This window comes from Puntigrus tetrazona, chromosome 9, assembly GCF_018831695.1.
Source record: "Puntigrus tetrazona isolate hp1 chromosome 9, ASM1883169v1, whole genome shotgun sequence".
NCBI lineage: Eukaryota > Metazoa > Chordata > Actinopteri > Cypriniformes > Cyprinidae > Puntigrus > Puntigrus tetrazona.
Genome location: NC_056707.1, coordinates 16505019 through 16519535, shown reverse-complemented (window position 1 = coordinate 16519535; position 14517 = coordinate 16505019). Strand labels below are relative to the sequence as shown.

The 14517-nt window shown below is 38.4% G+C and overlaps 1 protein-coding gene and 1 long non-coding RNA gene across 3 annotated transcripts; one reads left to right on the top strand and one right to left on the bottom strand.

Annotated features, from left to right (window-relative positions):
- Positions 1–185: 185 nt before the first annotated feature.
- On the bottom strand, positions 186–12816 carry LOC122351146. 2 transcript variants are annotated; one of them, XR_006251703.1, is made up of 6 exons: positions 12686–12816; positions 10859–10902; positions 10551–10687; positions 3861–4177; positions 1505–1534; positions 186–1407 (listed from the first exon to the last, which is right to left on the bottom strand). It is a non-coding gene; the product is annotated as an uncharacterized LOC122351146 (long non-coding RNA). The 2 variants fall into 2 exon arrangements; XR_006251704.1 differs by lacking the exons at positions 186–1407; positions 1505–1534; positions 3861–4177 and adding an exon at positions 8961–9094.
- Positions 4092–9976, top strand: LOC122351145 (norrin cystine knot growth factor NDP). The gene is made up of 2 exons (XM_043248026.1): positions 4092–4283; positions 8840–9976. Exons 1-2 carry the CDS (start codon positions 4092–4094, stop codon positions 9062–9064), a joined length of 417 nt encoding a protein of 138 aa, XP_043103961.1. The 3' UTR covers positions 9065–9976.
- Positions 12817–14517: the final 1701 nt, after the last annotated feature.

The window sequence follows — 14517 nt, the reverse complement described above, 5'->3', positions numbered from 1 at the left end:
ACTTTTAGTGACTCTTTCCTTCTGCCAGTAGGTGGCGACAAGAGGCAATTAAGATAGCAATTAAGTACTCATAAAACAAAAAGAAAAAAAACCCAGATGAACTACCACTTCCACCAAGATTCTGAAGTGTACATCTGATGGAGATTTTACTATCCCATAACACATGATAATGACAACGTGACAGATCTAGTATATCTGCATTTCATTCATACTACACATTTAATCTACATAGACTGTACTTTTTTAACGGTTACAAAGTATATGTTCTAATTCAAATGTACTACCTACTTAGTATGCAAATCCGCTAGTGTATTTAAAAATAGTACAGAGAATCTTTTCTCCAATGATTCATTAAAAAACTGCATCATTCACAAAAAGACTACTGTGTATAGTAAGATACACAACATATTTCACAAAAGAATATGCAAAACGATTTTTTGCAAAAATATACATACTAACATCCAATATTGTGTCTAAAATTTAAGCTACTCAATATTAACATGGTGTTTACCCCAGTATCATGATTCTTTTATACAACATTGTGCAAGCATTATGATCCAGATTAAATGTTCTTCCAATTTGATTACTTTCTCAGCATAGTTTGGTTTGCAGGCATTAGGCGACTTTGAGATGGATTACCTCAGAAACTGAGCTCTATCTTCAAATGAGCCCATTTCTGCACAGCAATGTTGAGGAAACTATAACTAATAATGTTGGTTCAATTGTCTGAATCCACATAATCCAACCCCTTAGGTGGTTTTGAGTAGAAAATCCTTCTTAAAATGACAGTCTGTGCTTTATCTTAAGCAGAAGGAGCAGCAAGGGTTAGAACAAGAGACAGAGACAGAGATATCAAGAGCCTGCTCACGATCCCCTTGAGTTCTGGCAGTGTCTGCAATGAAAAATCACTATGTGAAGATGCCCTGACACGAAAAGCTTGTTGTTCCCACATTTTATATCCTCTAAATCAAACAGACACTATGGTTTTTAACTGCATCACAACACAGAGGCCCGAGAGAGGTGAGAAGCAGCACTGAATAGTGTGCAACAACTCCCGCCATACGGCCCCTAACCTGTGGCTGCTTTTGAATGTCAGGAATTTCACAGTCCTAATGGTGCAGACGACGAGGCCCCTCTCCAGCCTTGCCACGGCCTGAGAGGATCAGCCATGATCAAAAGATCCATACTCTATTTCCACAACCACCAGTGCCGCGCCTAGGGACAGTTCATTCCAGGGATCCGCTCCCTAAGTGGCGTTATAGCTGCTGACGGGACTCCTGTTTAAGACGCGGTCCCTAAGAGAGCAGTCTGGCTCAGGGAGTTCAGTGCAGTGGGGTTCTGGCATGTCTCACTCGGCCTTGGCTCCTGCCTTCCTCTTAAATTTGTTTATTGTTTTTTTTTTTCTTCCTGTGGGATAAAATTTGGCAGTTAGTGAATATAAAAGATACCCTGTTTTGAATCTTGAAACTTGGAAATATTATAGGGATAGCTCACTTTTACTCACCCTTATGTCGCTCCAATGACTTTGTTTCTTCTGTGTGACACAAAAGATTGTATTTTCTAGAATGTTTCAACTTTTTATCCAACCAATAAAAATTTAACACTTCACTGCATGAACAAAAAACATTTTTTTTCACAGAATAATAAAGTAATAATATAATATAGGGAACACTTTCTTAATATTAACTAGTTGCTTAATACCGCTAACTAAACTTAACAACGATTTTAACCATTAATAAGAAGCAAATTATGAGGAAAATTAGTAAAGTTATTAGTAAAGATACTTCCTAAGTGTTATCATAACTATATATATATACATAATAAAGTAAAAAGAATAAAGATAATCATATAAGAGTGAGTAAAGGCAAAGACTATACCAAGATGGTTTACTTATATTACTTATGCATGGAAAAAACTGCAAGACAAATTATGTCAGAATAACTTCTAAATTAAAAGGTCATTCATCAATTCGTAAAGCAATTGCTGCAACCACTTTTAGAAGGTCCAGTTACCATATAAACAGTCACAGGCACACATTTAGCACGACAGCATATGTACAGTGGATGGACCAAGCTCAAATGCACATTTTTTTCCAAATCATTTGAGTGTAAATAAACAAGATACACATATACATATAACTCTCATTTTACAAAGTTTTACAATGTATCACAATGCAGAGGAAAATATTTGTGTTAAGATTCAGTTTAGACACCACTGAAAATGTCCATGCTGAGAAAAACAAGTTTCTGTCTCTGTCTCTGATTGTACTGTGAGAGCTAATTAAAGGAAACATTTGGGTACAGCTTGCATCAGATAGTTGTCATGGTAAGATTCCAGCACGTCAAAGCTTATTCCTAGGCTATAAACTCAAAAATGTACGTTTACAAAGTGAATAGATACAAAGCCAAAGAGGGAAACAATTCTTCTGCTCAGAGGTTGTTAGATGCGGTGGACACCGTCTCAGACAGAGGAGATTTTAAGCCCTTCTGCTGTTTGTAGAAACACTGGGCTTTATAAGTCTAAATGCCGAAACAGGTGTGGACGCCGTGGTGGTCACCATTACCTTACATTGACTTCTGGCAAGAAGCAACACACCCACAACTGTCCTAACAGCACTAGAAGCTTTTGACCGATGAAGCTGCCATGGATGCTTGCGGCATGAGGTCATTGTCTCATTGTTTATGAACTAAATTAGATCTGTAGTTATCTTTTGAGCTGGGGTGTCTACACTGCATTGTAAATGCCCATTACGGTGCCTGCAGATCAGTGCGGCAGACGCCCTCAACCAGGTCTGAATGTCAACAGTCTTGTCTGGGCACGATGATGAAGACGAAGGTGGCGGCTGGTATGCCCAATATTAAATAAATGACGAAGCAAGAGCATCCTGTATTTAAAGCATCCAAGTTAAGAACAGACTGTGATATGTGCTTTTGTAAACCCAGCAACACATGCTCTCCGGTGCAGTTAAACATTTCAGGGAGTATTTATTTAAACAGGCAAATTGATACCTAAAATCCTTACGCGAGGAATGCTAAAGTTAAATGAGTGGCTCCGGTAAGAAAAACACAAGGAGAAAGCTTTAAATTAGTCTGATGTGTTTGCGCTTTCGGAGCAATTGCGGGTTTCGAAATAAAATTGGAAAGAGGTTTAGACATAATGCAAGGCATTGTTTTAGTGAATGATAATTTCCTCTCTGTCTGATCCAGGTTTGCGGAGTCGGTTACCCTCAGGGCTCTGCTACTCATTCTCCCCCTCATTACACCAAACCTTTTAGCAGTTTTGGCTCAGTGAATTTATAGAGAATTTCATGCACGAAACATTGACATGAGGATTGTAAAGCGCTGAGCTCATGAAAAAATAAGTATGTACATATATGTGTGTGTGTGTGTATATATATATATATATATATATATATATATATATATATATATATATATATATATATATATATATGTACCAGTTGGCAGTTGTTTTGCTGTCATGAGAGAACCTGCATGGAGACTTATTTCTTTGTATGAAAAATTCATTTCTGGGGAAATTCACTCCAGGCTGTTTATTAATATATTAGGTTTCTTCGCTGTGTAATAAAAACACCATGTTTTTCAGTGTTGAGATTGTTAGAATAACACTACAGCAGTCTGCCAGCACTCCTCATACATCACAGCCCACTTATTCCTGGCTGGAGACATGGCAGCAATCACCTTAACCAGCTGGCAAAGGCGCAACAGACGTCTGTCTCGGGTCATCTGTCACTGCCGGGTTCTCACGCAGACAAACTCCCACTCTCCCTTACTCTGCACCTTACCTTACCTGCCCAGTCCCTACACTAACAACTTAAACAGTAACGTGCGAAACATTACCTGATATGGTGCTCTCAGGTGGGTGTCTTTACTGCAGCTTGCGTCCTGGATTAACCGTGCTTCCTTTCTTTACCCACAGACACATCCAGACCACTCAAGAAGATGGCTGAGTTTAAAGAGAACGCTCACTACATGTTTCGATTCACATATGCGAAGTGGAGAGCTCTTTGTTGTCTTCTGTAGGAGACGGTCAAGCTTTCTTTTATTTTACTTGTGGAAGTTGTGGACAATATGAGGAACTCAGTCGCATTGAGCCAGCCTGGGATTCTACTTCTTCTGGTCACATGTCCTCTGCTGACAATCCTGCATGGTGTAACCTGTAAGGCAGAAAGTGGACACTTAGGGGACAATGATCCTGACAGGTGTATGAGACATCATTTTGTTGAGACCATCACACATCCTATCTACAAGTGCAATTCAAAGGTAAGAAGATATATATAATGACAATTTGGTCATTAGTCATGTCGTTCCAAACCCATATAAGCTTTGTTCGTCTTCAGAACACAAAGATATTTTTGGTGATATTTTCCGGCTTGTGACTGCCCCATTGACTGCCACTGTCAAGGTCCAGAAAAGCATGAAAGACATCGACAGAATAGTCCATCTGCCATTAGTGGTTCAGTCTTCCTTGTGAAAAAATGGTACACAATTTGGTGCAGTGGATACAAATTGATGAATAAAGTTTTTATTTTCATACAAAAGTATTTTCATTGCTTCATAAACTATAGATTGAACCACTGATGGCAAGATTTAGAACAATATGGTGGAAAGTGATTAATGGCATAATTAAAATTTTGGAGTAACCTTTTTGTAATTTAAATGCAATATTACTATTCTAAATTAGGTAAAATCTAAATATTAGATGAAAAACTCAAAAAGCAGAGAAAAACTGAAATTGAAGCACTAGAATTACTCAAGTAAAAAAAAAAAACATACTTGCATCTCACCTAGGTCAATTTCATTTTTAATTATTGTCAGACATTTTTATTTTTGTTGCATGCCAGTGCGAAGGAGTTTCTTGTGGTGTTATTTAAAAAAATGAAAAGAAAAGAAAAAAAGAAAAGTCTTGTCAGCATCCGAGTGAAAGTCACACAAAATCGAGCTCCCATGATTCTTACTAAATTACAAAAATGGTCTGGGAGGTCAGATCCTCTTGTAAGACAATACACTCTCTACACCCACAACTTTCCTGCTAACAAGCTGCTTAAAAACAAATCAAGTCTCCTGGTGTTTAAAAGGTTTTACATTTAAATACTGACCCCAGGGATGTCGCTCATAATTAGAACCCAAGGCTGAGAAGAAACCTTGTTTTCATTTATTGAATCAGATAGCATGGCTGGCTTGTCTAATGACCTCTACCTTTAGTTACTTTGACACCTTGGCAAGGAACACTGCAAACAGCCTGTCTGTGCGGCCCAAAGCCTCGCCAGAAATAAGCACTCATGGGGTGCATAAAATGTCTGGGAGATGGCACAGTTCCAGGGCTCCACACAGTGCTGTGCCTGACTCATTTTTTGCGTATCGAAACAATAGAGTGCCTCAGATACATCCCCTCAAAATAAAGCCATCGATAATAAACACTCCATGGATGAGTTCCAGATGGTCTGATTCACCTGTACCCCTCAGAAGGCCAGCATCGTATGCTCTGTATATGGTGAATTAAGATTCTCATGCTCTCGTTCTTACAAACCCAGCTGGGCTGTGTCAACAAATATCCAACTTCCAACAAACTAAATATTAGCTAGTCAGCCACCTGTGCTGGAGCTGAAATCTTCATTCTGCAAGAATTACACACTGTATTTTGTAATTATGAGACAAACAACCTCGATAATCAACAGTGGCTAAAAAAAGGGAAACATAGTCTTTTAAACATTCATTCTTTACACACTGTATTTTGTAATTATGAGACAAACAACCCTGATAATCCAAAATAAGTGGGTAAAAAATGAAAACATAGTCGGTTAAATTAATTTAGGAATCTAAATGAGGCAACTGAGACTGTCTAATATAATTATGACAGAGTATTCACACATGATTTCTTTTCCTGTTGCTTCCAGAAAAGTGATTAGTGAATAGGTTTGGGAAAAAATACTGATATTACAATTAATCGTAATTTTCATTTGAAAGATCTCTGCAGTCTCTTTAAATCCCAAGAACTATCCTTCATGTTGCCTGCACAGTTTGCAAGTTTTCAAGTATCACACTCAATTTACCATCACAATCTTTGAATCTCATTTAGCAAAATGTGCTAATTTTCACCAATCAACTACGCAGAACAAGCTGTCATGCCAACATATATGTCATTTTTAGATTCTGAAAATTATTATAACGCAGCCAAAAATACATTACAAGAAAAATAACCTCCAGAGAGTCCTGAGTCTTTCATTCATTTGTCATTTGACAAATGCAATGAACAGATGTTCAAGATAGACCCAACGTGTTTTATGTGAGCAGCAGTCCGAAATTCAATGAGATATAAGAAATACATGGTACCACATTTTTATCAAATTGTCATTGAGGACTGAAGGCAATTTTATACATATGATGATTACGATTCACAAACAAATGCCCTTTTTAGTAAATCACAAACATTCAACACAACAACTGTAGTCACATAAAAAACGAATTACTATTACAAACCAGTTAATTTTAGTGAATTAAAAACATTCAGTGTACTGACAAACAAATGTCTCTTATGAGTCGGTTCTTTTTAGTCAATCAGTGTGATATTGCTTTTACACAACAGTTCAACAACCAAGAAGTTTAAAATTTCCAAGCAAAACCACAAAGGAATAATGTTCAGTTCTAGTCAACACACAGTGGTAGGGTTCCTGGATAAATCCACATTGTAAAAAAACGATTCAGTGACACACTCATAAAGACAATCACTTGTCACCAGATGGCCTAATGTAATCTTCTGAAAGAATCCTCAAACTAATGCACAGGCTGAAGCCAAATCTGTCTGGAATGGCAAACACATACAAGTGAATTGATACAAGCAGTAAAAGTCTCATAACATGGGAAGAACATTTCAGAAGAAAAGCAAATTAACGTTTACTTCATCCACACAATACTTAAATTCATGTTTTTATAATGTACCAAGAAGGTTTCCTGTTTGATTAACCAACATCATTTTGTGGACAGACAATCTGAAATACGTTTCCACTCTGAAAATAAATCAGAAAACAATTTGTGTTATGCAGTGACTAACAGTTAAAGTTTCCTGTCTCAAAAACAGCTTCTGATTGACAGGCAAGTACACAGGCCCATTGTCTAAAAGCAGCACAATGGATTAAGCTCAACTCAGTCACCTTTAAAGAAGCTTATTACACATTGCATTAGTTATGAGGATGGCTGTTGCTTCCATGCAAATTTCAGCAGTGCGACACAATAGGATCCACCTGCGCAGTCACTCTAAATATAGATAAATATAGAGGGGAAGAAGAGCTTACATCTGCTGCCCAGCTTTTGTCACCTTGCCATGTTTCCTTGGAAATCCATCTTCCGTTGGCCACACACCTCCACTGCACCTCCCTCAGAAATCCCCCGCATCTCTCCACCGATTGTTTTACGAACATGGCCGTATGCCTACAGTTTCAGGTGACATTAAATAATGACATCAGCTAAAAGCAGCAAGCAAATGCCGCTTCATTCATGGACGTCGGACCATGAGTGATGCATATCGGGTGCTTTTTGGCTTCAGACAGGCTAGTGTTCCTTATAATGGGGGTGACACTCTGCTAACACTATGCAGCTGAAAGACAACATGACATAGGAGTCCATTTACGGAGTGTTCAGGAATGTGGCGGCCCGTGGTCTGGCCAGCACCTCATATTCCGAATCAGTAGACCATTGAGCTGGGTCACGTTTGTGTCTATCATTGCAGATGAGCATCACTCATTAACCTTTAATTACGAGGGAACTCTTATATAGGACAGAGCATTTTTTGACGAGCGCATCCACTCTTTATCGTTCAGCGATGTAGACAGGTGGATCACTGACCCCCATAAATCGGTCCCACAAAGTGCAAAGCCTTTCATCTGTCACACAACAATCCTCACAAAGCAGATGAGGCAAATTTGTGAGATTGAGGTATTTGGGGGAGTCAAGTAGCTTGAGCATCCAGGCCTGGGAGAGATCAACCACACTCCCATCAACATGCAGGTGCAAGGTCAAAGTGAGAAAGTACACAAGCTTTCTTTGTTTAACGCTCCAAACTTTCTCAGGAAGCTTATCGTAGTCCTGACACAGGGTTCAGCTTAGGCATGGCACAGGACTTTGTAAATGCTAAGCATGTTTGTGCACAAGTTTCAATGGTAAAACTAATAAAACGATATGTTTTTAACATTTATTCCACGGTTTCTGCTCATTATCTGTCATTAATTATTCATGTTGTTCCAAACCTGTAAGACCATTGTTCATCTTCAGAACGCAAATTAAGATACTTTTGATAAAATCCTAGGGCTTTCTGACACTGCATAGACAGCAATCCCAACACCATGTCCCAGGCCCAGAAAAGTAGCAAGGACATTGTTAAAATAGTCAGTGTAACCTCATAAGTTCAACTGTAATTTTATGATCTTTTCCATGACAGTTTTTAATGCGTGTTCATGAGAGTATATTGATGTACCCTCAACAAAAAAAAAATCACATGGACTATTTGTTTACCTTCCTGGGCCTTTAAAGCAGTAGTTTTGTTGTTGTCTATGCAGTCAGGATCAGAAAGCTCTTTGATTTGATCAAAAATATCTTAATTTGTGTTGCGAAGATAAATCAAGGTCTTATAGGTTTGGAACGGCATGAGGGTGAACTTTGATTTTTGAGTGAAGTATCCATTTAAATAAATTGGGCTCAGATTAGATTCCTCGTAGATAGACTGATTGATGTACAGACAGGCCAATAGACAGACAGATGATAGACAGACAGCTATTAGTCATTTTACTCAAACATGGAACTAATGAACATGTTTTGATCTACAGATGGTTCTCCTGGCTCGATGCGAGGGTCACTGCAGCCACACGTCCCGCTCAGACCCTCTGATCTCTTTCAGCTCCGTCCTGAAGCAGCCTTTCAAAAGCACGTGTTTCTGCTGCCGTCCACATACCTCCAAACTGAAGGCGGTACGTCTGAGATGCTCGGGCGGGACACGGATAACCGCTACTTACCGTTACATCCTTGCGTGCAGCTGCGAGGAGTGCAGCTGAATAAATTTGTCATGGAGAAAGACCCTCTGGCTGAAACACATTTAAAAAAAAAAAAGTCGAAGGTACACTTTATTGCTGATGATTCAGAGCAAGCATTTTACGATTCATTAGCACTGCTGCAATGTTGCCAACAACCCATCAAGACTTCAAGAAGAATCACGTCACGTGTAAAGCGGCGCATGCACTCGGATTTCCAGATGTCGGCGCACCCATCGCACCTGCGCATGCGCTCAGCCAGTCAATTTACTTTTATTGCATTCCATTGTTTTGATCACAGCGTGTGTAAAATAGCGGATGCCGACAACAAAATTGTAAATCTTGAAGGAAATTTGATGAAGCTGAAGGGGAGTTGCTTTGGCGGACTATGTTTTACAATATCTGAGAGACTTGACACACAGACCAGGGAAGAAACGTTTGCATAGACAATGCAAGTGGTGAACTATAAAAGTTTGAGTTATATCTAGAATAGAAATGATGGTTCACCCCTCTAATGTCTGGTTTAGAATCACGTGACACAATTTTGGGGTGAATTGTCTCTTTATGGTCTCTGGATTTGCTCACGTTCCAGCATACATTTTTGCTCTATTATACTGGCTTAATATTTAAACAATGAAAAATACTCTTGTAACGATCATATCGCCAATTTTAGACTTTGTAATCCTCTTACAGGTCTTTTACAGTGGGGTTCACAGCAATCTACCATGCCAGACTGTATGTGGAAAATGTCAGTGTTAAGTCTGTTTGTTTTATCATCAAAGTCCCGCAATGGCTCATGACACATAATAGCAGCAGGTTGTCAAGCTAATCACGTACAGTTGTGATAACTATGATGTTTGCATTGTGGTATTGTAAAGTAAATGACAAGTACTATATATATATATATATATATATATATATATATATATATATATATATATATATATATATAAAGAAAATGTATTGTTCCTCAAATTTCTCTTGTCTGTGGAAATAAATTCACCCTCTACAAATTGCTGAAACTGTACCACTGGGAAATAATGACAGTTTGCTTGCAGGACAGGTTTGTACTCCACTACGAACCTGACAGCTTTTTGGGCTCTGCACATGAATCTAATAAACAGTGCCCTTTTGTTTTTAAAGACTGACTGGCTGCCTTGTGCTAGCTGTCTTATTACACATACTTTGGCTCCTCGATACAATGTGACTTTCAGTGGGGCTATAATTAACTTAATGGCTAATTTGACAGCATGACAGACAGTCCACATAATAGCTGTCAGTTGAGTTCTCTGTAATTTTTATGGCCGCCCCAAGACATCTCCCCACACGATCGGCTGCAGAACTGAGGCACTCGGTTAAATGTCACATCACGTTGTTCTCTGACCTTCCGTTAATTCTAACAGAACGTTCCAGGTGTTGTACACGTGTGCTTCTTTATTCCCTTTCTAACAAGTGATAATTCAAGCAAAACTGACAAGCGATTTAAACAGAATGGGGTTAAGTATTTCACCTGATTACCGCTAATTGAAGCCAGTCCTGATTTTGGTGCAAAAGTGTGACTTTTCCTTTTTCTGTGATGTCCACTTATTTAAGTGAAGATGATGTTTAACCAAGGTAAGTACTTTTTCTCCCAGAAATTGTTCAAATCTGAAATAAAAGACAAAGGAATTGTGATCACTGAATTGACACATGAATGCAATATCCTTTCGATCTTTCATAAGATACCAACACGAGGCAGTGTAGCCTTTTCATGTTATTAAACAGAAACCAATATCAGCTGCAATTACTTTTTTTATTACTTAAATTGAAATTATTCACCTTCTTTGAGACAATACTCCTTGCACACAGCTATTTGCGTTTGCCTGTTAAAAAACAGGCAATTAATTAAAAGCAAACTCAATGTAGGTTGTACACATTGTAAAAGAATGTACCGCTAAAAAATATATTTTTACATTTACATAGTACAACGATAAAAAGGTATATGCTAAAGTGAGGCCAAATGAATCAACATCTTTAAAAATGTGCTATTGCTGTTCGAGCTGTATTTATGTTGCACAGTTACGTAGCAATGATGCCCTCTTGCGGCCGAGATAGTTGCTGGACTGTTTGGTCTTGATCTTTTTTTTTTTTTTTTGCATTCTTTCGAAAAAAATATTTCAACCAAAATGACGTAATTAATTACACAGTTTAAAGGTTACTTATAAACTACACGAAATACTATGAATAATGTTCATGCAAGTTTTTTTGTCTCTACAATGAAAGTATACTTAAGGAATGTCCAGCTCAAAAAATGTCTATACAACCATTCACTATCCCAAGTCTTAAGTCAAAGCATTCCAGCCACAGTCAAAATAAAATCTTATCAGTGAGTGTCCCACTCCCAAGCAAAATGTAGACATCCACTGATGCGCAGCTACTTATTTTAAATTAGGGTATCGTTGAATATTGTGATATTGTATTTACATTAATATTTCATATGAAATGAATACGTTATCAAAATGTATCTTAATATTGTATATGTGTGTGTGCATGCATGTATGATGTATGTTTAGAATAACATTTGTTGCTTGCATCTTGAAAAAAATAGAGGTACATCTCTTACTGAAATCCAGTTTTCTGACATATAAAACTGACCGCATCAATGACCATCTTGTGTTGATTTTTTTACTGACATTTATGAAGTTATATAGATCTGCCAATAGAAATTGGACATAGGGAAACCAATGTCTTATATTCTTAGGCAAAGAGGTGTTTTGGGGTACTTGCTTACTCAAATTAGATAAACAATAGATTTGGATTATTTGCCATATATAACGTTTAAACCTCATTATATGATATGTGTCAGCAATGTGTGCGAATATACAGACACGACCTACATGACTACATCCACCAGATGGCAGCAAACTCTATTAAAAAAAACGGTGGAGGCAAAAAAAAATCTACATAGGGTACACAACAAAATAACAGACCAAGTAATAAACATTTCACAAAACTAAAATAAGCAAAAAAAAAGGGTCTGTTCGGTTTTAAAAGACATGCTAATGTACAGGACACTTCCTAGCTGTCAAGCTTTAGTTAAACATGTTCAGGAAGTACACTATGGTTACTCTGCCAGGTCACCACTCGTTTCATTTTGAAGGACATTAAAACGGAAATGTTTGCTCACAAAAATATTTCAGAATAACCGAGTACGGTTAAAATTAAATCATATTGGCTTACATTTCAGACATTAAAAAGTTTATTCGCATAGTTTATTCGCGAAGATGTCTTTTCTGGCGACCAAACACCTCGCAGAATAAAAGCGGATCTGGATCTCCGTATGCAGTGTAAAAGAACGACAGAACTTCTCGTTTCCCGCTCAAAGCCACCTCCAGCCAATCAGTACAGACCCTCTCCGGGTTTTCCGTTTTCTGCTTAACGCCCATAGTCTCAACCAGCATAGCTGCCGGACAAATTGCACGGTTCTCTCGAAAATACAGACGGTGCTGCAGGTGAACCCATTGTCTTTTTAGCACACATGAATCACAAACACCACGTGAGTGTACGAAAGTGCGCAGCCATCTTTAGAATTTTCTCTTTGAACTTCAGTTTTCGCGGTTGAAGAGTAGATAATTAGTCTCACTCAGCCTCAGACGTCACACTTACCTAGAAACACAAAGTTGTCATGATGCCAACCGCATTATGTTTAAAAATGTTTACAACTATGATGACCGGCACTTATCAGGATCAACTAAACGTTGGACTTTCAAAAGCAGCCTATGTCAACTGGCCACCCGCCCTCCTTAGTGAGACTGAGGTCTCTGCAGAGCAAAAGTGGGTGTTTCTGAATTTTCTGGGGGTTTTCACACTGCTGGGTGTTTCTTAATCATGCAATCAAAATGATCCCCCTGACCTTACCCTACCCTTAAATTCAATAATAGGTGTCTGCGTGCAAGGTAATGTGCGTTAACAAATCAGGACGTTTTTACACAATGTTACTGATTGGCTGACAACATAGTGAGGGTAGGTTTAGGTTTAGGTTTAGGTCAGAGGGATCATTTTGATTGCATGATTGAGAAACACCCAGTGCTTTGAGAGCGTCCAGAAATGTAGAAACTCCCACTTTTGCTCTGCCTCCCTAAACCTACCCTCACTATGACATCAGCAAATCAGGTAACATGGTGTAAAAATGCCCTGATTTGGTAACCATTACCTCGCCCGCAGACACCTATTACTGCCCTTAGTTTCTGTTGCAATGCCCCGACAAACAATGCCGCTCTCACACTACACACGTGTTCTTACGCAGTGAAAAATACATTGCAGAGCAAAGAGAAACCTGACAACACCACAGACAGAGAAGAAAGGTCAGGGTGCTTCTGACAAGGTCTCAGGTCTGAGGCTAGAAGAAATAAATCTGCAGCTACTGCATATGCGTACTTGCATATTTTCCGAGCCAATGATGTAACACGAAACCTATGAAAATGGTTTTAAAAAGCGCATGGTGTCATAATTTCATGACTTTCCTGACTTCAGAGTGTTGAAGTGATGGTCTTTTTGCAGTAAAGGACATGTCATAGTCTAATGATTGGGAAGATGACGCAAGGCTAGCTGCACTGAAAACGATATGCGCACATTTGCATAAACAGATCAGGGCAAAGTTCAAGGGATTTAAGGTAATGAAAGAGTTTTTCCTCATTTATTTTTGTTACTGTGGAAGTCAGGAATAGCACAGCTTGACCCTCCGCACATTTATGTATTTACTTTTATTTAAAAAGTTCCAAGTCAGTCAATCTTTTTTACCCCGTTTTAATGTGAGTTATGTGAGTTGATCCATCAGTCAAATGGCTTCATGGGCGGGCCTTGGCCAATGAACGCTACCGTGTATTCCAGCTTTCAGTCAGAAGATTGCAGGCTTTCATGTGCGTCTTATTTTGACTAGCAAATGTAACAAACTTAAAACTTTCCCATAAGGCAGCTCCAACTGCAGGAGCCTGTTCACTCAAAAGGCGCAGTGGTTGGCCAAAGGGGCAAAAGAAATTGTTTGTTTCAATCAAACCAAACAAGACAGGTGTTCCCTTAAATGTTTACAATGTATGAGTGGTTATTTCATAAATTCATATACCTTCAGGCTGCTGAAATACAAACCAAAAGACAAAAGAAAACGAATGCAGTGTTAAAAAAATAAGGGGCGGAGCTACAGGGCACACTGCTGCCAACAAAAATTAGTAGTAGGGTAAAGTGAACAATTTCAGACACAGCAATACAGGAAAAAAATTAATTATGGATCGCCGGCTGACTAATCAAATTCGATGAGCATGAAATAACTCCATATTTTATTATATATTTTACAATCAATGTACACACCCATTTTATTACAACTGTAAAGTCAAATGTTAGTGTATATATATATATATATATTAAAAATACATTTGTGCAATTATGTTACAACTTCCAAAATGGAAATACGCGCTCCTCCTGTTGGCACTCGTTACATCGCA

Bases quoted from the DNA above. Each gene is read 5' to 3' on its own strand.
- LOC122351145 (XM_043248026.1), top strand. From the start codon at position 4,092: ATGAGGAACTCAGTCGCATTGAGCCAGCCTGGGATTCTACTTCTTCTG. The intron at 4,284-8,839 runs GTAAGAAGATAT...TTTGATCTACAG, and splicing joins TCTACAAGTGCAATTCAAAG to ATGGTTCTCCTGGCTCGATG.